This window comes from Thalia democratica, chromosome 1 (assembly GCF_965202585.1).
Source record: "Thalia democratica chromosome 1, ktThaDemo2.hap1.1, whole genome shotgun sequence".
Taxonomy (NCBI): domain Eukaryota; kingdom Metazoa; phylum Chordata; class Thaliacea; order Salpida; family Salpidae; genus Thalia; species Thalia democratica.
The window spans coordinates 71,575,417-71,601,770 of NC_139165.1; the positions used below are offsets into that span (position 1 = coordinate 71,575,417).

The 26,354-nt window shown below is 29.1% G+C and overlaps 1 protein-coding gene across 2 annotated transcripts; it reads left to right on the top strand.

Moving 5' to 3' along the window:
- Positions 1–25,378, top strand: LOC145849500 (uncharacterized). Of its 2 annotated transcripts, none has more exons than XM_082954473.1 (17): positions 1–123; positions 2,142–2,253; positions 2,731–2,850; positions 4,501–4,638; positions 7,412–7,642; positions 7,945–8,122; positions 8,823–8,939; positions 9,257–9,512; positions 9,825–9,959; positions 13,757–14,004; positions 14,792–15,002; positions 17,836–17,981; positions 18,224–18,340; positions 18,549–18,733; positions 19,960–20,135; positions 22,087–22,199; positions 22,473–25,378. In XM_082954473.1, the coding sequence occupies exons 1-17, from the start codon at positions 35–37 to the stop codon at positions 24,332–24,334; spliced, it is 4,434 nt and encodes a 1,477-aa protein (XP_082810599.1). In that variant the 5' UTR covers positions 1–34; the 3' UTR covers positions 24,335–25,378. The 2 variants fall into 2 exon arrangements, with proteins under 2 accessions (XP_082810599.1, XP_082810600.1); XM_082954474.1 differs by having other exon boundaries at positions 17,836–17,978.
- The last annotated feature ends 976 nt before the right edge of the window (positions 25,379–26,354 follow it).

The window sequence follows — 26,354 nt, forward strand, 5'->3', positions numbered from 1 at the left end:
TAGCATTATAATTAATAAATGTTCCACAATAGCAATGAGCACTAATACAAGCCAAAGTAATTCTACAAATTTAAAAGCAAAACAACTGATTGTTAATGGAAATACATATCCAGCATTATCAAGGTATGTTTTATTTGATTATATTTATTTTTAATATAGATAGTATATCATATAATACTATAAATTTTCTGCTTAGGTTTTTGAATTTACTGACATCTTTATTTTTACTCTTTAAGATTTCTTTCTAGAGGTAAGATAAAGTTTTATTTATGATAGTTTTAATTTTTTTTAATGTGGTGTCAACTAACAAGTTTTGATCTTACACTTACTACAGTTTTCTACTATAACAAAAATTATCTATGTATACATAGAAATAATGTTTTACATATAAAAGTATATAAGCTTTTAAACATTAAAAGTGTATAAGCTGTAAAGGTGTTCCAAGTACTTTTTTACAATTAAATCTTATTTAGAAGAACAAACAGAAACATATTTTAGTTTAATAAAGAAAGAGTACTGTGTAATATTGTTATTATATATTCCAGTAAACTTGTTTCGGTAGGATCTGTATCAGCAAACGATTAATTTTAAATTTTAAATAGTTAACTGAGATATAGATAGTTATGTAATTATTCTATTCTTATTAGTTTCCAACCTAAACATATGGGCGGCACTTATTTTATCTTTTACTTTTAAGTTCACAAAAATCTATATTATCTTATGTTCGTTAAATGACAATTTCAAATGAAACAAGAGTCTATTTTAATAATTTTTTTTACAGAAACAAACTATTTGAAATTAATAAAAAGTTTACTAAGATAAGACTGATTTTAAAGTTTGTTTTTGGTTGCTTAAAAGTTATTAGAAAATAAATACATTTCTAATAAAACAAAAAAAAATATTGTTTTACTTTGCTTCTTTTAAAAGGTACCTACTTTTCATTTTTTTCAGTTGTTTATAAAAGGATATTTTAACTTCAAAAGTTAATGTTGTCCAGGTCTAAAAATGCAACATTATCAGTTTAAACTCAGTTTAAATGTCTTCTTAAGGCCTTTTGTAGTATGCTGTATAACAAACAAATATTCAACTATATTTTTATATTTGTTACACTGTTTTACTTAATTTTAAGATGAGGAATTTCACAAAATTTTAGTAGTATGTGTGAAAACATAAGTAGAAAAAAATATAGTCAAGTTATTTAAGATGTAATGTTCATTGTAAAAAATTTTATGTAAATGTTTATTTTTTATATATATAGTTTATGGGCATAAAGGTGGGTAAGGATTTTTTTGCAAAGCTTAAGATTGCATATTATGAAAGCTTTAAGCATAAACTACAAGCATATAAAAACTTTATTTAACTTTAAGATACATAAATTTCCAAAGTACTTTCAATACAAACGTATGAACAGCAAATTTTTGATTGCCAGTTTTCTTATAAACTTAAAAAATCCTTAAAAAAATACTTTAACCTTCATTTATGAAGCTAGAGAACCTAATTTTTTAGGAAACATTTCCTTATGCAGTTGAAAAGACCTCAGACAATAGAAATTTCAAAATATTTAAAAGAATCTTAGATAAAATAAAAATAAAAGTTAAAACAGTTTCTACATTTAAAACAAAAAAATATTAGTAATGAACTTACTGTTAAATTTTGAAGAAGATTAATTTAAAAATGAAGAAGAATATAGATTTTTAAATAAGTAGTATTTTATGTCTTTATGATTTGTGCTTTGTATAAGGAACCTAAAAAACTCACTGATTTCAGTTGCTTATATCTTTAGAGTTAATTTGAAATTTTGTCTCATAGCTAAGTGTATACTCTATATTAAATAAGATAAAATTAAAAAAGAATACTGTGGACCCCAACACCCTTAACTTATTTTCATAAAATATATATTTAGAAAGTTTAGGAATATTATTTTTGAACTTGTCAAGTTTCTTGAATGATTTACTTTCAAACTTTTAATATTTGTAATATTATTAAAAGTTAGGTTAAGTTATTCAAAAAAAAAAAAAAACTTAAGCTGATTAAACTAATTTTTAGTTTAAAGATTTGGATTAATGAAATTAATAACTTATTTTGAAACAATAAATTTTATTAGATTTCCAGAAAAGATTAAATTGTGTTTATATTTTTAGTGTAATAAGGAGAGAGGTAAATGGATTTATATCTGAAGGAACATCTATTTTTCCCAGAGTTGAAGACTGTATACATTTTCATTATGAATCAATTAGCTACAATTATATTCAGGTAATACTTCAGCTATTTTTTACAGTACATGTTAACCTGAAAAAAGTGTTTGAAAAAATATTAGTAATTATAAAAGTTATACATTTTTAAACATTTTATGCTTTTTATAAATTTTATTGAGTTTATTTTTGAAAAAACTTTTTATATTTATTCAAAGTTAGTTTCTAAATTAACAATATAATTAAGTAAAATAAAGTTGACAATTTTTTGTCTGTAGATTAAATTAAAAAAAAAATTCTAATTCTCATACATGTGAACCTTATGTATATTAATTAACTTAGTTTTGACTTTTAAAATATTTAGTTCAATTAAAAAAATAACATAGTCAATTCAATTAAAAGCTTTAAAAAATAGCTACGTTATAGTGTTTTATTTTACAACATTGATATATAAGTACTTATTATTATCTGTACTATATAAAAAGTATTAAACTTAATATCGTTGAAAACAAATCAATGTTTTTTTTCTTATTTTTAGATCTGTTTAGCTGATGGGGCAACTTCTCCTTCTTTAAGCAATGAAATAAAATTTACAATTCCAACACCTGAAAACAAGCCAACAGAAAAACCTGCTTTTTGTGTCAAAGTTACTTGCAAGGTTTTTTGATAGTTTTGTCTTATAACAACAAGTTTAAAGTGTAATTAAGTAAAAAGTTTCTATATGTTTGATATTTAGTGCACCATAGTATTTAAAATGTGAGGATTAAAAATTGAGAAAAGTTTGTTTAAGTACTTTTAAAATAATTTATTATAGTGAAGTTAAAAAAAAAAGTTTTTAAAATATACAAAGCTATTATTTAAAAAATATGGTAAATTTTTAAATTATTTCTTAAAACTTCAATTTCAACCTTTATACTTTTAGTTTAACAAAAAATAAAATCTTATTAAATTCTAATGTTACAAGTTTATGTATTTTTTTATTTTAACCTAGAAGAATTAGTAACTACTTTTTCTGAAAAACCGCTTTGAACTTAAAAAAAAAGTTTTAGTTATTAAAAAGAAAAAAAAATTGCACTCATTTATTGATTTTAATTAGTTTACCCCCATAAAATTATATGAGTGCACAAATACATGGTGTTTTGTTAAGTAGTTTAGGTGAAAAGTATTTGTATTATTTGTAATTTGTGTGACATACTTGTAGCTATATTTTAGTAATAATAAAGGAGCACTTTTAGTATTTTAATTTGATTTAATGTAAAAATATTTTTATTACAAAATACTAAGACTTTACACGCGATATACTACATATTTTAATTTCAGGTTTTTAAGCTAGAATATGTTGAAATTTATTTTTGCAGTTTTTCTTAAAACAAAAGAAAAGTTATCAATAGATACTTGTCGGATATCTATAAAAAAAAACTTAATATAAATTTTTTATGTTTTGTTTTAGTACGATTCCGCTTGCAACTTCCTTATCAATAACCTTTAACCTTTAAATACTGTAATAAAAATAAGATCTTATATCATGTTTATATAATTTTATATTGCTGCTACATAATATTTGTCAGTATTTTAAATTGTTTTTATACATCTGCAGTTTTTTTTTGTGCAGTTATAAAAAAAATTGATTTAGTTAATTTGTTTAGAGAAAGTTTAAATAGAAAGTTACTTGATCCAAAGTAGTTTTGAATATATTGGTTTGGAACAAAATAAAGTTTTTAATTGAACTTAAATTGTCAGTTCATCAAATGAAATTAATATTGCGATATCTGAGCTAATTATGGTTGAAGTAACATTATTAACAATAATCTAAGTAATCAAATTCACTTAGAAAACTAAAAAGCTATTTTTATACTTTTATTATTTGTTTGCTAGTTTTGCGGTAGATGTTCTAGATTTAAACTTCTATTTTAAATGCATTGATTAAAAACATATTTTTACTTTAATCAGGTTATTTTTCTCAATCTTAAAAAAAATATTTGCAAAAAATTTAGTGTTTACTTCTCTCACTGAATTGTTTATATAAAATATAATTTTTTTAAATCAAACAATTTACAATAGTTGTGAAAGTGTTTTTCAAAGTATCAAATGAAACTCTAAATAAAAAATAAACGTTTGTTTATATTCAATAACCTAAACTTAATTATTTTTTTATGTATGTAATAATCACCAAAAAGTATATTTAAATTAGGTTTATTTTATACACTTCTAATTATCAATGGTTGAAGTAGTTAAAAACTACAAAATCTAATTTAAACTTCATTTGAAGCGTATACTTCAACTTGAGAGTAATCAATAATGTTTGCAGAATATATCGTGGGGCGTGCGAAGGAGCATAGAGCACTTCGAAATTCTGGACACCTGGCTGCATGAGTGCATATTCGAAAGATCCAAATCGTGTTTGCCAGTGCTCAACGCCAAGGAGCTTCACACGAAATCAGTCAATGTTAGTTTGATGGAAAATGTTGTTGGTGTGCGTGTTTTGACATAGCTCTCACAAAATGTTGATTGAATCGATAGTGTTTAGTAAATTGGCTTCGATATTAATGTGAACAGCTGTTTTTTGTAACAAAGCTAAATTAATAAAGAAAGTTTATTAAATTACTATGGTGTAATAAGTAATTATTTTTTGTTATAGCTTATTTTTACAAAATTTGTTTTGAAAAAAAAATTACAGTTGAAATGTAATGCATTGAATTCGTAATATTAGTAAAATTTTTGAATTATTTTAAGGAAAGTTATAGTTACATTGTTTAATAATAAGTAAAAAGTATAAAGCTTTATTTATTTAAGTATAGGGAAAAATGTGAAGGAAGTGTCTAGAATTGATTTTTAAATGAAAGTTTAAAGTCTTGATAACATATTGATTTTTACAAAAGAAATTAAATTGTAACTACTATTTTCTAAAATATAGTTCATTAAATTTATAATATGTGTATACTTAGACCTTAAAAGCAATCTTTCATGGTATTTTATTAAAATTTAACACATAAATGTTTAAAACCTATCATCTATCTACATTTTTAAACAAACATCTCATCTTTCTTTCATTTTTGATAAAATATAAACTTTTACTTTAAGTCTGTTATGTTATCAAACCAAATGTATTTATAGATTGAGCTTTCAAAAATATAACTCTTTGAAAAATGAAGGAGAAATTGCGGTTTTTAATATTATTATGATACACGTTTTTGTTTTATATTTATTAATTAAGTGTGTTTTAAACTATAAGTCATTATAATAAAAATAGTATTTAAAATTTTTGGAACTTATAAAAACTGTAGTTAAATCCATACATAAAAAAAAAGTATTGAAGTATATAAAACTACTAAATGTTCAAAATGTAAAAGTTATATCATTAAAATATGGTTAGCAATTTGATAGCCCTTTGTCTTGTTTAAGAATTAGGTCGTTCAAAATAACATGAAATATTTAAGTAATTTCGTGTTTTGCTTTAAAAATTAATCTTAAAACAAACATTGGGTAATGCTTGTTTTAGTTTACTTAATTTAGTTTAAACCAATAAAAAAAAAATAAAGTACTTAATTTTTGAAGGCTAGTTTTGACACACACCAAAGTAAAAATAGTTAATAAAGTGAACTTGTAATTTTGAATTTACAATTTTCTTTTTTTTGTAATATTAGTTTATTTTGTGCAAATACTTCAATCAATAATACTTAAAATTTGATAAATTGTTTCACCGAACATTAAACTACTTATACAGTTTTAATTTTTTTTTTCGATTTGTAGGTCACGTCTCAAAATGATAAAAGTTAACTTAGTATTATATAATACAAATAATACCTTATAATATTATTTTTTGTTAACGGTTTTTATAAGTTTAGTAATTTAATCTTTTTAGATATATAATCAATCTTGCTATGTACCTATTTAGACTTATATACGAATACAAAATATGTTTAAATGTCTTAGTTTTTATTTTTAAAGTCTAACTAGTTTTTTTATCCATATATAAAACTTTTTACAGACTATTATAGTGAAAGTTTTTTCACAAATATTATGGTTGAATTACAATTTTAAATTCTAACAAAAAATAAACAACTAATATGTTTTAAATAATAAAATGTATACTACCCTTTATTACAGAGTTATGTAACACATCAACTTTTATTTTGAATTACTTTTTTTTTTGTTATTATAGCTACTTAAATTATTTTAGAAGTCTTTAAAATCTAGACCCTTAGCAACCCTTAGCATAAGCAGTTTTGGGTGTTTTTTAATTATTAACTTTTGTTAACAGTAATTAAATATATATTTACTGTTTATTTTTTGAGATAAATACATACCTCAAAATTTTTTGCGATATTTAGAAGAATTTTTGTAAGGAATTCAAAAAAATATTATGACCAAAAAACCAAAAATACATTTTTTAGCTTATTTTTGAAAAAAAACGAGTTTTTAGTCAGAGTTAACAATTCCTTACCAAAAATCCCTACTCAAAATGTTGCCAGATATATTTTCTTGAAATTTAAGGTATTTATCTTAAAAAACGTAGGATAATAAATTTTTATTGAAATAGTCTCTTTTTGCTTTTTAGTTTGCGCCTCCTATAATAAAACCTATCATACTTTCTGACTTGAACAGGTTTTATCTTAAAAAATTGTTTGAGTATTATAGTACTATAAAAAGCAATTAGTAGCTTAGTTAAAACTTTACAAGTTAAGATCAAAAAAAAGATTTAACCCATATGCCCTTAATAGGTAGGTAGTTAAAACCACAACTGTTATTTTTGCTTTTCTAAATAATTTTAGAATGCATTATAATTCATTTTACATAAAAACAACAAATATAAATTTTATCTTATCTTTACTGCTTTCAGTAAGCTAAAAAGCCGTATTGTGGTTAAGATGAATATAAGTAAGTTTAATGGTTTTAATTTAATATTTTGTAAATTAATTGCTAAACATGGGTTAAAAGTTATTGAGAAAATTATTGAGGAGAGAAGTTTAATGATACCAAACTTTTTTATAGAGTATAAGTAAACTGTGTTATTATGTTATTTTAAGACGTATATAGAAAAAGTTTTTACTTACAGAAAAATTCTAAAATAAAATGTTTTGAAAATTTTCAAATAGTTTGAATTCTCCATTTGTTAAAGCGTTTTGGCATCCACAGTTATATTTTAAATTTAGTAGAATTGTTACATTTATCCCTTTTAAAACTCACACAAGAAAACAGCACAAATTGTTCACACATAGAAAACATACGAGGAGCTGAACAGCTACCTGACGCTGCTGTCCTCCTTGTCGAACGACAATCAGATAACGTGCGCGCCCATCCTGCACTGGTTCGAGTGCGACAACCGGGGCAGGAACCTGAAGGTGCCGCACGCGCTCGGCGATGTGGCGGACATCAACATTCCGGCCATCGCGGCAGCTTCCGTGGTGAGGAGGTACGTCGCCAAGGAAGACGACGAATTGGATCTAGAAGTTGGTTGCTTTGTTTTATTTAAAAAAAAGTATTTTGTGTTGGTTTCAATTTGAGTAGAATATGACAGTTTGATTTAGTTTTCATTAAAATTGGGTTTCAAAAAACCATGAACAAAGATGTTTTTTGAAGTTAGTTTGATTTATGATTGCTTCTCTTAGTTTATTACGACTTTTAAAAATAATTTGTTTTTTATAACGTACATATTTATAATTTACATATTTGTATTTAATACTCAACTGTTCACAAACTTCATTGTTCTAATTTTCATTTTAGCATTCTAAATGTTAATTTGCACTCACAGGTGGGCGATATAGTGTCGATAATAGAGATGGGCGAGTCGGGGTGGTGGAGGGGCAAGAAGGAGTGGAGGGTGGGATCGTTTCCCACGCAGTGCGTCAGAAAAATAAGCTCCTCGTCCGACGTTGCTTCCATGGGAAAATCAGAAGTTTCGTCTGTCACCGCCACTCCACAAAAAAACGGTTCACTGTTCTAAATTTTGTTTTCTCAATAGTACTTGGTGTTAAAAGAAATGTTTTTATTAAAATTACAAAATAAATAATGCATATACCAAAATATATTATAAACTCTTTTGATTATTATATATTAACTACTTATTCTAGTAAAATTTTAAACTTGATTTTAATCACTTAAAGAATTTAATTATCTATTATTAAAATATTACTAGTTTATATAAAGAACTGTTAAGCTGCATTTACTTTAGCGTACATGATTAAAATAAGACTAATAATAGTTCCTGAAATGTTCATTCAAACTACTTAGCATGTTATGCACTATACTTATACAAAAGTTTTATTTTAAAAGGGATATATGATTTACTAATTAGTTTTAAGTATTTTTTAGTAAATAACAAAAATTTCGATTAAGTTTGTTGAATAAAATTCAATATTGACCATAATTTCACAAGAGTAAAAACTATCTTTATGTTTTATTATGTTTTAAGTTATGTATACTTAAGCTTTTAAAAGATAGTTCATCAGTTCGTTTATTTAAACTTAAAGAATCAAGCGATTAGTAACAATTAACTTTTAATTAAATTATAATTCAACTGAGTTGAAGTTATACAAGGTAACAATTGATAGCACGTGTCGCTTGTATACTTGTATAACGCTGCGGTCTACTACTACATTAAATTTAATTAAATTAGTATTTAATAACCAGGTATGAAGCCAAAATCGAGCATACTGCGCAAGAAGAACCACAGCCAGTCTAACAAGGACCAGCACGGAGTTTTTGGCACGGACCTGTGCAAGTTGCTCAACAGAACGCAAGAAGAAAGTTTGTTTTTTCACGCGTTTGTTTATTTGTTGCACTGTGATTATACTGATAAAAGTTCTTACACAGTTGTTACTTTATATTTAAAAGGTAATAAATATTATATGTGTTTATAATAATTAATTTGATATTTTTAGAAGTCTTTTCTTTAAGTAATTAAATTAAGATTTATTACAATTTAAAGTAATTTAGTTTTATTTTGTTTGACTACGGATTAAAACGCTTTTAGGCTATACAAGATTTGTGAACTACTTAATTTTGCATTTATGCAAAAAAAAAAAAAAAATAATGACCATAAAAACAAGTCGTATACATTTCAGTACCGGCGGTGGTGTTGGACTGCACCAGGTTCGTTGAGAAGCACGGAATAGTGGACGGAATATATCGGATCAGCGGGGTGTCCTCGCAAATCCGCCAGCTGCGCCACGAGTTCGACCAGGGAGAAAAGAAGGTGGACCTGGAGAGCGAGATAAGGGGTGGTCAGGGACACAACAGGGGAATAACCGGACTTTCGTACGAGGGGAATATTATTTGCGACCCGCACAGCGTGGCAGGACTCTGCAAGAGATATTTCAGGTTTGTTTTATTTAATGTAGCTTCTATAATTATTAAAAAATTCTTACTTCCTACGAGTTACGAAATAAAAGAGTAAAGAAAAAAATAAAGATGTTTTTAGTATACTGTGTGTATCAGCTTCTCAATTTGTCGTAATATATTTTAGGTAATATGTTTATGTTTTTACATAAAAATAATGCGAGTCTTTTAGCCACTAAGTATTGTAAATTGCCTGATTCATCTGCTTTAGTTAATGAATTACATCGGCATGCAATTGTCATTGTTATTACGAGCTGCAACTTAGCCCTCTATTAATCCGTCTATTACACGCAGGGACCTGCCGAACCCGTTGATAACTTACGAGTTGTACGACAAGTTTGCCGACGCGGTCACGCTCATAAAAGACGAAGAGAAGCGGCTGGTAAGGGTTCACGATGCCATCCAACAATTACCTCTGCCGCATTACAGGTTTGTTGCACATTTTGAGTTATTTCGACGTTGTTTTTGAATAGTACTGTTTCCTGATGTAAAAATCAATAGTTCGGATTTTAAAAATTGCGATTTATTTGATTTGAGCAATTTTTTAGCTAAAATTAAAAAAAAAACTTCATAGATTTATTAACTTATAATCCACGTACAAACGCTTTGTCAAAGTAAATTAAAATTTAAACATAAAGAAAATAAACTGGAGAAATTTGACACCGTAAAATTAAAGTAATAGCATTATGAAGACCTTAAAATGAATAGATAATTTCTGTCAGCAAAATATTGAAAGTTGGCGAATAACTTGAACGAATTTCTACGTATATTTCAAATGACAGCCAAATTATTATTTACTGAATAAAAACACGAAACTTTTTTAGCTAAATGTAAGAAGAGTTTTCTTTTACTCTTACTAATGTTTTTTGATCTTGTTTTAAAATAAATTAAATATATATCCATTATACTAGTAGTGAATATTATTAAGACAATAACATGCAGAGTTTTATCAAAGTAACCTATTTAAAAGTTTTTTTTAGGTTGTATCTGTGCATTTTTGTATAAGGATATTGCTTTATGTTATCTTTAACGGTCTGTTAATATTTAATTAGTTTTAGATTACTATATATTACCTTACAACAAAAAAAAGCAATATATTACTTATCGTTTAAAACTAAAACTTAATCAACCTAATTTAATATTGCTTCACAAAGTCAGTTTATATTTCGAAAGCTTAAGTAATGTTAAATTGTAGTTTTTAATAATACTTAATAAAATTAATAAATTTAATCAAATTAATTGAACAATATTTATCTGTCTTCAACTCCAAATATGTATTTAAAAAAAAAAAAATTAAAAAAGGCATGTAGTGTAGTTGAAAGGTTACTGCCCGTCTATTAACAATTAGTTCACTCTTGTTTTATAATAACAACCAAACAAGCTCATTCTGTCGGTGTATGCAAGCAGTTTGTGTAAACACCAAGAACAAATTTACACACCCCACAATATATATACTTCCATGTATTTCGCCAGCAAAAAACTGAAAACAAAGCGAGAAAAGCAAACAAGCGTTTATGACATAATTTCGTCGCTTTTATTAATTTATACTTCATTACGCTTTAAAACTTTTTATTGCTATTATTATTTGATTTTGTTATTGTTATAAAAGCAAAACGTTTTTCATTGGCCGTTTTGGTTTAATTATTTTTAAACTGGCATATCATGTATAATAAGTTTTTTATTGTATGGTTTTCATATATTTAAAGTTAAATACATAAAGAGAAAATAATTACTTTCATGTGATTTTTGAATGATTATATTTTTAATTTTATATTAATACATGATTTATATACGTATATTTTATCCTTGTCTTCAGTTTTGCATGTGAGCTTGGGTTTTTTATTCTAAGGAAACTTCTTAAAAGGAAACTTAAATGTTTACATTGGTCTGTAAAATTTAATTGAGACCTAAAATAAATTCGCGCTTTCAAAACTTATTCTTATTCAAAAGTATTGGCGGTTTATAAACACATCGCTTAAACAAACAACAAAACGAATTCACTTTTTCATATTAATTTCAAGCGTCACGACGGAAATTTGATTTTTATTAACGATGCACGGCGGATTTGCATACAAATAACTTTTCACACAACAAACTTTCACGGTTGACGACCAACCGTCGATGTGTGACTGTTTCGAGTAGCTTTCAGCGGAAAGTTTCAATTTCAACTGCCGTGTTCGAGCTTTCGCTTTCCAAAGTACAACATTTTGCGCCTGAAGAGTTTTGTAAACATTGCCAGAGCGGTTTGTGTGTTAAGTAAACGTTCATCAGAATTTAAAAATTGGTTTTAGTTTTTTTTGAAGCTGATGATGTGTATTTAAGTGAGTTTTATTAGTTTTGTTAGTAAAGTTGAATTACAAATACTCGTAGTCTGTATAAAAGTTAGTGTAGTTCTATGAAAAATATTATGAGCTGAGGTTAAAACAGTTTCTCTAATTTTTCTAAGTTTTAAAAACTAAATAAAATAAAATATTTTCCTCATGCGTAATTGCAACAACAAATTTCACGTGAACAATTTGTAACCAAAAACTAGTTACAGTTTTGCGCTTACTAAGCCGAATATGAATAATAGATGCAGCACTGTGTAGTTGTTAACTTTTCAACCCCCATTTGTGAGCTCATCTCAAACAAGTTCGATCCAGTGCCATTTCAACAAGTTTAAAATTCTTTGCAGGTGGTATTCGCGCGTCAAGTTCTATCGGAGAGCAATTATGAAAGAGTGCCTTCAAAAATATCAACTTTATTATTGGGTTAAGAAGGTGCATGCTCGACCTTTCAAAAGGCTCTCGGCTTATTTCAGAGTTGAGAAATCAATATTGCACTTTAGTTTCTACCTGAAACATTTCTTGTGAGCGTGCTACTTTTTTTTGATCTGCCAAAATCAAATCGATTTTCCTTCTCATTTCAAACGGCTTTTTTGCTGCCCTTGAAGCATCAACTTGAATTTGTATTATACGTCGAATTTAATGTGTTTTCTGTTTCTTTTTTGTCTTTTTGAACAAAATTTTTATCTTCAGACACTTGTGTTTCAATATTATTTACGACATGTTGTTTTTTTTTGTAATGGAATTTACAAAGCTGGAAATATATATCAAATGTATTTTGTGCAGGCGCGCTGAAATGATATATTACATCACATTTGCTGGATCAATAGTTTTGCATATACACAGTGGTGTGTATTTCCTCTTGGCTGTTTTAATAACCATATATGTAATTTGTCATAGATTTCAGAAAAAAAAGATAGGTTACCTTTTATTTTCTACTGCGAGAAAACAATGATTTTTTCTTTCCAATAAAAGCACTGTGCTAAAGCCACAAGCCTAACATTACAACAATTCGAATTCAATTGTAATTTTAGCAATAATATAAACACGGCGCTCTGGTTTGTACAGTTTTAATTGAAATTAAAGGCCAAACAACGCGATCGTAATCCTATTAACTTCGAGCATGCAATTAAGCAACAATCACAAAACTTGTTACCACTCTGTCTGCTCGTATGCCCTATAATCTCTTTTTTATAAATTTATGAAATAATAAAATGCCTGATAGTGCACACACCCGCCCTTGCCAAAAATGCTTCGAAGTTTTGACGTTTTAGATGATTTAACCCATTTAATATTATTGATTAACTCTGAAATTCTTTAATTAACTTGGCTAAAAAGAGTTTAGCTTATCAGTAGAGTTAAATTAATATTTTAGTTTATTAATTAAAATTTGAAACTTTGAAGACTAAAATCAAGCCCAACTTTTTTTACTCTCTTACTAAAAATATTTGTAACGAGTTGTTAATAAACTGTTTAAAGGTATTAAAATATGCTGATCAGTAATACTTACTTACTACAAACCTAAAACGCTCATGTATGCTGACTCAGGGGAGTTTAGCAATGCTCTTCAGTTTATTCACAGTCCAGTTATGCAATTATTACAATGAAGTTCAATGGTATATTTTTCATATTTATATATTAATTATCAAAATATTGTGTGTATATATATATATATTAATAAAGCACTACGTTTTTACCCGAAACAATTTTTTTCTGTTTTGAAGAACAGATTCTCAGTCTGTTTATTGGTGGTAAAAGTATAAGAGCATATTGGTAGTTTTTAAAAAAAGAATAACATGAATGAAAACATATGTATATTTTGTGTGTGTTTCCCTTAATTTTGTTCTTTTAATAATCGTACCCATGTAATTTGTTCATTTTTAGCAAGTTTAATTTTTCCAGGACGCTGAAGCACATAATAAACCACCTGCGCATCATGGCAAACTTGCATCACGTGACCAGCATGCACGCCAGGAACCTGGCCATCGTGTGGGCGCCCAACCTGCTGAGGAGCAGGGAGATAGAGACCGGCAAGCTGGGCCCGTCCGCGTTCGACGCTGCCAGGGTGCAGTCGGTGGTGGCCGAGTACCTGATCATCAACTGCGAGCTGTTGTTCGATGAGAGAATCGACGCCATTCAGTTCTGCACCAGTCAGTTTTCATTTGTATATATGTTTTTGCAGTATGTGTTGAACAAACTTTGTATAGAAAGATCTATTGAAGTTCTAGATTTGAATGTTTAGCATCTAAACTGTGTTATATTTTTTTATAGCGATGGGGATAGCAATAAAGATTGTGCTAAAAATTAACAGATATCTAGATTTGAAATAGTGTTTTTGACCTCGTTAAGTTAAAGGCTATCTCTAAAAGAAAAAAACAGAATTGTGAAACAAAAAGTATTTTTAATTACAAAGTGTCTTTATTTACTTAGATAAACCATTTCGTTTCCCTTAACACAGCAGTTCTTAACCTTTTTCATATTTTTACCCTTTTTGGAAGGTTATTATCAAATTTACCCCCAATTTACGAAGTAGTGTTTAATTTTGAGGAAAAAGACTAGATTCTTTGAGTTTTAAGCTTATTAAATATAATAAACCGTAAAATTCAAGATATATTTAAATTAAAAAAAAACAATTAAAAACTAACTTATAAATTAAAAAAACAATTAGTAAAGTATAATTTACGCAACTTGTAATGACGAAAATTTACCCACTAAAACAAATTGAAAAACTGTTTATAGTTTTATGTTCTGTTCTACTTTTAGTTTCAGAAGATAAGTAGAGAAATATATATTAAACTGTCACAAAAAAGTATTTAGAGTGTTATTTACTTGTTATGTACTTACCAATACTTATTTTTTCAAGTTAAAGTGGTGAGTTTTATTAAGTTAGTATTTACCATTTGTAAGGATGGTGCAGTTACATAAAATATTTTGAAGATTTGAAGCCGCGCAGACCGATGTCTCTCATGCTGCCTCCCAAGCTGATCAGCCTGGAGAGAGCGCAGGAACTGAGCAAGTCGGGAAAACTGTCTGGAAGCCTCAACTCTTCCGAACTTCTCAACCAATCAGAAGCCGTTATGAGCCCTCCAAAGGTGAATCCCCCGGTGAAGTACCGGGACCACGACAAGAGCAAGCCGCACGAAAGAAGGTTAGAGCTTTCGTGTTTTCTATGTAAATTGTTGAAACTTCGCGCGATCGATGAAGTACCATTCATAAGTTTTGCGTTTGAAGTTTTCGGTTATTTAATGGTAAGTACATGCGTTTAAAAGTTATATAATTAGATTATTTGTCTGATTCAATGCAAAATTAATCGATACTTAATGCTTGCGGTGCAAAACATTTTCAGTTTACATAGAACTTGCATAAGTATTTTTTCCGCCTTCAATTAACCTAATTTAGTTTATGCTCTTTTTGAAACACTTGTACGACTTTTTACTAAACCAATACTTTTGTACGCTTTGTTGGGAAACCATAGCAGGCAGGAGGAAGAAAGTTTAATCAGATGAACTCCACTCTATTCAGTTTTTGTTGTGAACCGACAAAAGAGCACACAGTGCAGTGAATAGAAAGCATGGGAAATTGTTCACATAAACATGAATTTGTACCATGAACATTCGAGCCATATTTCTTTTGCTTCAAGAGTGCTTGGAAAACAAACGCTTTTGTACTTTTTCTTGTGGCATGTCTATCATTCTTATCTTAGTTTGATACGGAGCCTTTGTATGAATATTTAAAAATAATCGTTGGTGCACTAAATAAAAAATAAATTTTTAATGGTTGTTGTGCGTACAAAGTGTTTATGAAGTTTATTTTTAAAATTTTTACCTTTCAATCATGTATGGCTTTTTATTTAAAGAAGATTCTATTAAGCACTTTCGTAATTTAATGCTTTATTTTAACAAATTTTTTTTTGTTATATTTTTAAAAACCCTCTAATAAACTATTTATTTATGCATTACAAAACGTAAGATGTTATCTGTTTAGTATTTTTCCATCTTATGAAAAACATTGTTATAAAAGCTTATGTTATGTTTTTGTATATAATTAAGGTAATCTTATTGATAAAAGTGTTGTCAATAGAGTAAGGTCTTACGGTGGAATGTCATCGAAGCAAAGAAACAGGCAGATGAACATGCACCGACTACAAATTGAAATTAATTGCACTACCGACCCCTGAAACCTTTCTATTTACTTTAATTCTAGAGTAATTTTTTGTAGCTTAATAACTTAGATCTTTAGTATGTTTTCTGATCAAGTAAAAAAAAATATATTTATTCAGAGTTTTGAAACTCAACAGCTTTATTTGTAATTTATTTTGAAGTTTTTCTCTTGCTAATATTTATGATACTAATACGTTTTTAAACGACCTCAATTTTGTTTTCACTTCAATAAATATAAATGTTGCCATTGCTGCTTTATAAAGAGTAATAAGAGTGTTATTTTTTTACAAGTTTTACTTAAACAACAAAGCAAAAGCCAGACTAAATTGCTCACGACTTCAGCAGTCAATCACGCGAAAGTGACAATTACAAAAGCAATATCTATTTGATAGTCCTAACAACAAAAGTTAACGACCGCTTTACAAAACCTTGCTGTGAACAGTAGCTCGCATACAAATAACGTGCGAGTTGAAATTCCGCGCAGAGCACAAAGTCGTTTGATGTAACGCGATAACTTGATTGGTTCAATCGCGTTTACAGTTCATAAGCTGATAAGTGCATAAGTACATTGTTGTGACTTGAAATTCGCCACACTGCGTTTTTCACGCTTGTTATTTATTATCTGTGTTTGTGCAAGTTGTATTTACCCTCCCCAAAAAAATAATCTGCCGGCTCAGCGGGCGCATTTTCTTGGGATTAATATTGTGTGGGAGATTTTTATCTGTCTGCGCGCTGAAGGTAAATATTTGTTGCAAGCAAGGCATTAGCCGATGACCGCGGATAATTTTACGTTCACAAGAAAAAGAGCAATAAAAACACGCGATTTGATATTGAATTTATTGTCGCGCACTGGTTTACTTTTTCGATCGCAACGCGGCTGCTAATCCCGCATACAAAGTATTTGATTTCGTAAAAATTCTCATAGTTATGCATGCAAACTTAAAAAAATAATTGATCGCGCTGTCACAACCTTCTTTCTTTGATTTAATTCTTTTCGAAATTAATTTAGCTTTTTATACTCAATCAATGCATGCAAAAATGACAAGAAAGAAAGGTGGTCGGTAACGGTTCGGAGTGGCTCAGTTTGGCAGGTAATTGCATCTTAGCAAAAAGAAAATTTAGAAAATTACCAATCCGTAATTGATAGTTTAGAGAGAATCTGTACATCTCTGAGAGAGAAACTGGTAATTTGAGCGGTCGCTGTTTATGTTTACGTTATTGTGTGTTTTTGTTTTTTTTAATTTGTGCTGCGCGGATAAAGTAGGGCAATTTACATGCAACTGCGCGCAATGGGCAATTTGAGGAATTTAAATTGGAACTTTTAAACTGTGTAATTACTGAAGTTCGCTGTACAATGAACGCATCCCTTTGTTTTAATACAAAATTGCGCTTCGCATTCGAACTGCGATGATGTAATTTTTTGACAACTAATTAGCTCGTTCGCGCATAATTGTTCCAATTGTGACGGTTGTTTAGGAAACAATTTTTTTCGTGCCACCGACGTAATTGATGTAAAGATGATGTGCAAATTAAAGTTGAAGCTGAAACAGTGTTTTCGTGACAATTTAATACTTATTTTTATAAAAGGTTTGAAGTAGTTTATTTGTTCAAGTTTGTTTATTCTAAATAAAGCCATAGAATTTTTTGATAAAAAATATAGAAATGTAATAGATAAATCATTTGTAAAATCTTGTTTATATATATATACATGGTAATCGAAAATAAAACCGCTCGATAAAACAAATCAATTATCGTTTAACGAGCAGTTTGCTACTTGTTGATGCAGCCGCATTAGTTTATTACGTCACAATGCACACACAGGCGGCGGGGAATCAAGTCGAAGACGTTTTCGTTGATGATCTCATCCCACCACCACGACTCCTCCGCGTCGCCACCTTGCGATCAGCTGATAAAATCTCCCAACTTCCTCAGCGTGACGTCACACTCGGGGAAAACCCAGCAAGGTAGTTTGTTTACGTTTGATAGTTTGTGTTTGTATTAATGTAAGTTTTAAATAATTGCATATATATCTCATATGGTTTTTGTGCTTTGAGTATGTTTGTTATGTAAGTTATAAAAGCTCTGACTTTGCTGTAACATAACTTGAAAAAAATTCAAAGAATTGGTGAATGGAAGTTGTTCATTAAGTGTTAACATTTTTGTAGGATTTATATTTACCTATCTTATATGTTTTTATACATTTGTGCAGGCTGCAGAGAACGGGCTCACACTGAAATGTACGACAAAAACGTCAGCGCCACTTCAAAATGGAAGGTGAAGTTCGGAAGGTTTTGGAAGAGAAGTAACGGAATCAATGAGAGAAGAAGTGAGTATTGTAGTTTTATAACTTGTTTAACAATTAAATTAAAATATTTAATTTGTAAAAGTTTTTAAATATTTTGTAACTGTAAACTTTATTTGTATAAAAAGCTTTTATTGTTCGTATTTCAATAAAGTTTTATCTTTATTACATAAACATTTATACATTATCATTATATTTATATATGTATATACTAAAGATCTTCAAACTTTAGGCTCCCTGAGAAGAACGAAGAGTGATGACTCGCTGGTTTCATCCCGACACTCCTCCACACAGCAGCTCAACAACAAGGGCGTCGTTGCTAAGCAACAGCAAGCCCCACAGGCGAGCAAGCTGGTTGCCAAGCAACAACAATCTGCATGCGAAGCTGACATGCTGACAGACTCGGAGAAAGTCGAAGTTTGTTTTTGTTTATGGCAGGTTGTAGCGAAATTTGTAAACATTTTCCGCGCACAGCAGTTTGACTGGTTTCTCATGAGTGATTTTCATTATTCGTAACTTTCTTGCTTGGTATTATCTGTAAGCTCTGAAGGTTTATAACTGAGCGCGTTGAGCGTTTTGTTTTATAAACTTTGGGTTTAAACTTACGAAGTTGAAGTTTACTGTGGTGATTTAAAAAAATCTAAGTTATAGAATGTATTTTTGCACACGTGAATATTTTTTTGAAGTATTAATTTTTGGTCGTTATATTATAGATTACTGTCTTATTGCAAAGAAAACTTTATCTGAACTAATTGATCATGTTGATTTATAAACTTTTAGTTTAAGTTAAAAGAAATTAAGTTATTAATGCAAATGTATTATTTATATTGAAATGTTGAACCAATTTTTATTTTGCGCACGTGAATTTTTTTGTTCTGATTTAATAAAATTGTGTGGTTTTAGTTTCTCTACACTAATTTCACGTTTTACACATATTAAGATGTTATGGTACAAATTACTACAAGTTGATATAAATACAGTATGATTAATTCTCGACATTGTATAAAGTTAACCTTAAAATTATTTGTTGTTTACTAAAAAAAGATACATCTTAATATTGACGTTTTCTACTTTGTTGACTGTTTGAGGTCAAAACAATAAAACATCGATCAAAAATATTGCAAAAAAGTCCATGCTAAGTCTTCATTATTTTTATAATAAACAAATTGTTATGAAGTTTTTGTTATGTAAGACTTTTTTATTTGTTGCGACAGTTATTGTCAAAACACTTAAGTCGCCTTTCTTTTGTGTTGTTCTGGAACTCATTTGTGTTCAAATATTTGGGTTTATATTAATAATTTTTCTACAATTTACGTAATATTTCGATTGAAGAATTTTGCATATTGAGTTTGTATCTGAACAAATTAAGTCTTTTTTTTTCTAGTGATAAAACCTTTTTCTCTAAGGCTAGTATTGTAAAAAAACAGATAGTTTGAATTTGTCTTATACAGTTAAATACTAATTTGGGTATAAATAATATTTTGATTTTTTTTTTTTATAAATGTTTAAATTTGAAAAAATAAAATCAATATAATATTGATGACTATATTTATACAATTTTAAATTAATTTATGGGTCTCTTTACTTCATTAGTTTAAACAGTGTCTTTTTACAAGCTTAATTTTTATTTTTTATATTAACAGGAAACAGCAGAGATGTCGAAACCGAAACTTCGTCACTACTCGTCGAAGAGCATGGACAACACGCTCGACTATGACATCATAATGAGCCGCAAGCCTCCCCGGCCTCACGCCACATTCTTCTTCGAATCACCAGTTTTGGACGATTCGCCCAAAATTGAAAATCAAGACGTTCAACAGTAAGTTTTTGTTTGTGTATTATAGAAAATTTTGTATATTTATTACACATCTGTTGAAAACGATATTTGTGCAGGTTTCTATTTATTTCGTTGGTTAGATAAAATTATTTTATATCAAACTATAACTTAATTAACTTTTTCAAGTCTATGTCATTATCTTGTCCATAGTAAAACATTTTTATAATTAAATTATTTAATATTTTTCTAAAATATAATTAAATTTATAATAGTTTTATTTAAACTGTTGTGGAAAAATAAGTATAGAATTTGGAAAATTAGAAGTATCTAAATCATAAATGGTAAACGTTAAACGGTAAGTTGTATTGTAGCATCTCTTAAAATTTATCTAATAAAGCAAATGTATATTTTACAAATATGCCTTGGTAAGTATTTGTGCAATATCACGTTTTGTTACGTGCTGACCTTTGCGACTATTCTCAGTTGTTGCAATACTTTCACTAGGCTTATAAGCCAGATTTTCTGATAAACTTCTTACGAGTCCAATGATGTTTGGTTAAACGTAAATATTTTCATACTTACCTCTCAGAAGAGCTTCTGCGGTTTCTTTCTTGTAAGCTTTAAAAGTTTATTTTAAGCCTTACGAGAATTAAAAAACACTTTTTTCCAACTAATCTGCTTAACATTTTGAATTTTGAAAGTTATAAGCTTATATTATAAATATTTTTGAAAGTTATAAGCTGATATTATAAATATTTTTGAAAATTATAAGCTTATATTATAAATATTTTTAAAAGTTGACTGCTCTGCGTATATTATTAATCAATAAATAGTTGTTTAAATTAAAAAAATATTTTTATTATTAACAGACAAAAATATTTGTAAGTTTTAAAGCTTTGATGTGTTATGGTTTTATCAATAAATAAAACTATTTCATCAAATATACTTCTAAGTAGCACTGCGAACATTTTTATTTTATTCATTTGCTTTCCGTTCGTGTATTGATTTAAAAAAGTTATGCATTATTAATTATTTAATTATATTTACTCATTTGGTTTCCTAATTAAACACAAGTTTGTAATTTAAGTAAACAGTTTTATTCCAAATTTAAACTCACCAGATGTTTTTGTTAAAGTGTCACTAGTTGTTTTAAAGCAATTAAAACTTAAATGCAGGTATTTTACATGTACCTCAAACGCTTGAATTTTTATAATGATGTAATATATTTTTGTAATACTAGGCTTGATGTAGTCAGTTGTACTTTAATTATAGTTTGTTTAACAATATTTTAAGTACTACTAAGTGAAATTGTACTTGATCCTTCATAATATTGGATTTTTTTCAACTTTTTTGTTTCTTGTTCAGGATTATTAACACTTAATACCTTTCATTATTAATCTATGTAGTTAGTTTGGACGCATCACGTTTATTAAGCAAACTTGTTAGCAAATATGTGTTTCAATACTTACGAACTGTCTTATAATCATACGTTTGCTTTTCATATATTTTATTCAAGATCATTATGCAGGGTTGCCTAAAATCCTATAAAAACCTGGAATTTAACAATTTAGGAAAAAATAACGTGAAAAAACCTGTAATTTTGAAGAAATTTCACAAAAAAAAAAAAAAAGCCTGGAATTTTATACAATTTTTACATGTAAAACAATGAAATTTTTATTATATACGTAAAATCTATAATATACAATATTTTTTTTTGTATCATTAAACATTTAATATATCATAAAACATTTTTAAAGTATCTTTTTATACTATTTAAGCAGTTTTTATCTTAATTTAATTTTGTACCAAAAATAATCAAAAAACACTTAAACTTTCAATAATCTGGGAAAAATTTAGTAAAACTAAAAAATAATTTCAAAAAACCTTTAGCAGCCTTGTGTATGTTCAAACGACTTAATAAATGTAGTTTTGAATGTCTGTGTTTCACAAAATTCAACATTTTCACATAATTTTTAATATTCAACTACTTCAGCGAATCAACCGAAGACGATCTTGATGAGAGCGACTTCTTTCTCCCAACTGTCATGGAAAACGGCCTCGACTTCGACCCAATGAGCTATTCCACGAACGACCTTTCTTTCCACGGTCAGTTTTCACTTGTTCAAGTATTAAATTTGAATAAATTCAAGTTTTTCAAAAGGTATACAAAAATAAAATAATAACAAAAACAAACAAATTTTAACAAAAAAAACATAACAATAAATAATAACAAAAAATAAAACAAATAGCAAACAAAAGAGGTTTTATAAACATAAAAAATAAAAAATAAGTTTTTTGTCTACACTTTAAACACTACTTTTATTATATATTAACACAAAGATACGTTATTTTTGAAAATCTGATGATTTTAATTTACAGGCAAGCGGAGCGTTTCAACGAAGGAGGAAGTAGGCTTCATCGACGATGAGACGAGCAGCAAGATATGTAAAATAGATTCAACATTCACCAATCAGAGCGTCAGATTGCAGCAGCTCAACGTTAACTCCAACAACTGCAACGTCAGCATTGATGAGGGAAACCCCCCTTTAAAGAAGGTTTTGGATGCTTCAGCGGACCGCGACGAGGAGAAAAATTTCAAAGCGCGGAAAGTCCCCCTTTCGTCGAACCCGGAGATCTACAGCATTGGCGATGACGTCACAATTAACGACGAGAACAGCGCGCCCCCGCCGCCACACGAAAACAAAATGAAAAAGTTCTTCCCCAACTTCAGCACCACGCTACGCTTCCGCGGCAAAAACCGAAACGACCATTCCGGTCATGTGATGCAGCGGCCCGTGTCCTACAACAACTTCCTCAACCAGCTGAACTCGTGCGGTGTTTCCCCGAAGTTGCAACAGCGCAGGATGTCCTGCCACGACCTCATGTCTACCATATTTCCCGCCAACACACACAAAAGTTCCCGCCAGACGCACAAAAGTTCTCGCCAGAGCATCGAGTCTATCGACAACTTGTCGGAGGAAAATATGTTTGACGAGGACTCTTCCAAGAACGACGAGGTCGTCAGCGTGGAGCTGGAGAAGGAGGAAGTCAACGAGGAAGAGAAATCCATGGAGAGTTTGGAAGTGCAGGATGAGCGAATCACCGAAGCTGAAGATGACAAGTCTGATTTATCCAGCTCTCCTGCATCCTATCAAACTTGCAAAAGCTTTGATGACGACAAGAGTTTAGAGGAGGAGAAAAGTTTTATAGAAGATAGAAGTTCAGTGGAGGAAAATATTTTAGAGGAGAGAAAAGGTTTTGAGGAAGACAGAAGTTTAGAGGAAAAGAAAAGTTTAGAGGACGAACATTTTGAGTTTCAAGGATTGCAAGAAACTGACAAAAAATCAGAGGTAGAAAGTTCAAAGGGTCAGTTGCAAGTTGTTGCTGAAAGTGTCGAAGCTTTCGATGAAGTTCCGCGACCTTTAACTCCATCGCTTGAAGAAAAAGTTAAAGAACCCGCGAGCAAAGAACCGAGCCCGGTGAAGGCGGAAAGCAAGAGCCCGGAAAAGAGTAGGAGCTTTGTTCGCGGCTCGCCACATAGAAAGTCCACCCGGCCTTCGAGTAACACTTCTACTGAAACCTTCAAGATGCTGGTGGCTAGCCGAACCAACACGCTGCGAGTCAAGAAGCGACTGAACTTGGAGTCGGGCGTCAACTCAACGTGGAGCGCGAGAAATGCGGATAAGCGGCCGACGGCAAAAGAATTGTTCGACACGAGGGGCAAGCCGCAGACGAAAAGCAGCAACCAGTCGAGCCTGACGCAGTGTTACGCGCTCTTCCCCGCCTCCAAGTCGAAGCTGCTGAAAAGAAGGTCTTCAGTTTTGTTCGCCAAACCTAAGAGCCGCGACAGCCAGTCGGCTGTGAGCCGGTTGCTGGGCAACAGCAAGCAAAAGAGCCCGCCAAAAGTTTTGTCTTTCGCGTCAAAAACTTCGAATTACAGCTTCCACTCGAGGTCGAGCAGCGTGGATCTCACAGGTAGCTCCTACTCCTTCAAAAATTCCAAGCCAAAGTTTCCTACGCTGACGAGGCGCAGCTCCAAAAGCAGGATGGCGTCGTCTCCTTCCAAGTACCAAAATCCCAAGGACGATCAGAAGCGCCGCTACTCAATAAGTTGTGACGTCACAAGCAAGAATTACGACAGCGAGGTTCAGAAGACTTGCGGGATGCTGGATGACGTGTTGAAGGATTTCGATGAAGAAAATGAAGAAGAAGTTGAAGAATCAACAGTATCATTAATCTGAAGTATAACAAATGTTATCAACTAACAACAATGTTTATAGTACCAATTATTTTTTTGATCTCTTTTTTAACTGATTATCTGTATGGCTTTTATCAACTTTTTGTTGTGTTTTTACTGTGACTATCTGTTTGGCACGAGTTTACTGAGAAACCTGAAATTCGGTCGATTCCAACGTTACATATCGACTCATAATCGGTCAGCTTTATTTTTCATTTAAAAAACTGTGTTTCATTTAGACTGCGACTTTTAATAAATATGTTTATTTTTAATTTAACATAATCGGCTAAAAACATTCCGTATTATATTTCGGCACACACCCTTTGGAAACCTACGACTTTTTGATATATGTAGCATAACTCTTTTTGAAGCTTATAATATATTTATACCAAATTTCTGTAAACTACAGTTTTGTTCATTTATCTTACAAAAATATATCTACTTATTTTTATTGTGTGTTATACATATTTGAGTTTTGTACAGAATCATATATAAAGTTTTTACTTGATGAATTTATTTTGGTTAGGGTACTAGCTGCGTTTCAAGACTTTTTGAAAAAAAAAAAGAAAAATTAAGCGCTTAGGAAATAGTCAGGATTTCAATTACGTTATTTTGTGTGTAATTTTTTTTTTGCAAAAATACTTTGTACGGTGCGAACGCAATTTGTTCTGTACAGTTTTCATTGTAAGATGAGTTTATCCCTGCTTTTGTACGATTCAATTCTATTTTTATCTGCTTTTAATCGGTATGTTTACTGATGTGTTGTATGGACGTTTTTACTTTAATATTCTATCACGCTCTTAGCATTTAAAAATATAGAAAATTAGACCAGGATAAATGACAAAGAACTAAAAAAAAGTGGTCTTTCTGTCTGTTGTGAAACGCTCTAACAGTTAGATGCTTTTCATTTCAGTGCACTTAGTAGATAAATATATGACAAAAGCTTAAGGTGCTTCCATTTAATGATGAATTTTGTTAATTTCGATCACCAATTGTGTATTTTTTGTTATTTTGTGTTTTAATTCGTGTTTACTTTTTCATTTGTAAACTTACTAACTTTTGTTTTTCTATCGTTATACTTAATTAAAGTTAATTTTAATAAATCTAATAATATATAAACAAGTACTGATACTCAGTATTGAAATATTTTTTTGTAGCATTTTAATGTGCTATAAGTAAGTTTTGTATTTGATTAAATAAAAAACAGGTATTAAAACCCAAATTACTCATAAACTCCTTAAGTATAAATTTCATTAATATAAAAGAATCTATTTTTGATTCAAACATAAAAAGTTAATATAGAATAACTTGAAAAAATATAAATAAAGTATTTTAAATGTTACTTAACTAAATAAACAATTTTTTCTGGATTAAACAAATTTAGCTTATTTTGAAATATCAAAAATATGACTAAAAATATTATTATTTTAAACCCTTGACTAATTTTTACTGTCTGGAAATTATTTTAGTAAAGAGTATGAAAATTACTTGAAAAAATCGAAATTTTGAATTTTTTTTATCATAAAAACTAAGAAGTGAGCTTGAAATATTGTTACAAATAGTAAGACATCCCTACTGATACAACGATAAAACCCACCAAATACCCAGCTAAGCTAGATTTGAAAATTTTTATCTAAACAGATTTTCTCCAATGAGTTTAAGTTATAAGATAAGCCAAGACCAAAAGTTATTTTTAAAGTTTGAAATGTGATTTAAATTTTTGGAATTATGTGCAAAAAAATCTGAATAGTACAAATTTTAAACTATCATAAATATTTAGCAACAAATATTAACTAAATAAATTATAATTTATTTTTTATTTTCGTAAGGACGTACTTGCTTAGAATTTTTCAACTGCTTGTCAACATTTTTGTTTAGAATAAAAACACTAAAAAGTTTTATACAGGAACTATATTTAACGCTATTTTGCTTTTTTATTGAAGTTTAAACTATTGTACAATACAGGTCTTTACGACTTAATGAATTTATATATACATTGTTTTTAAATAAACAAAGCCTTTTGT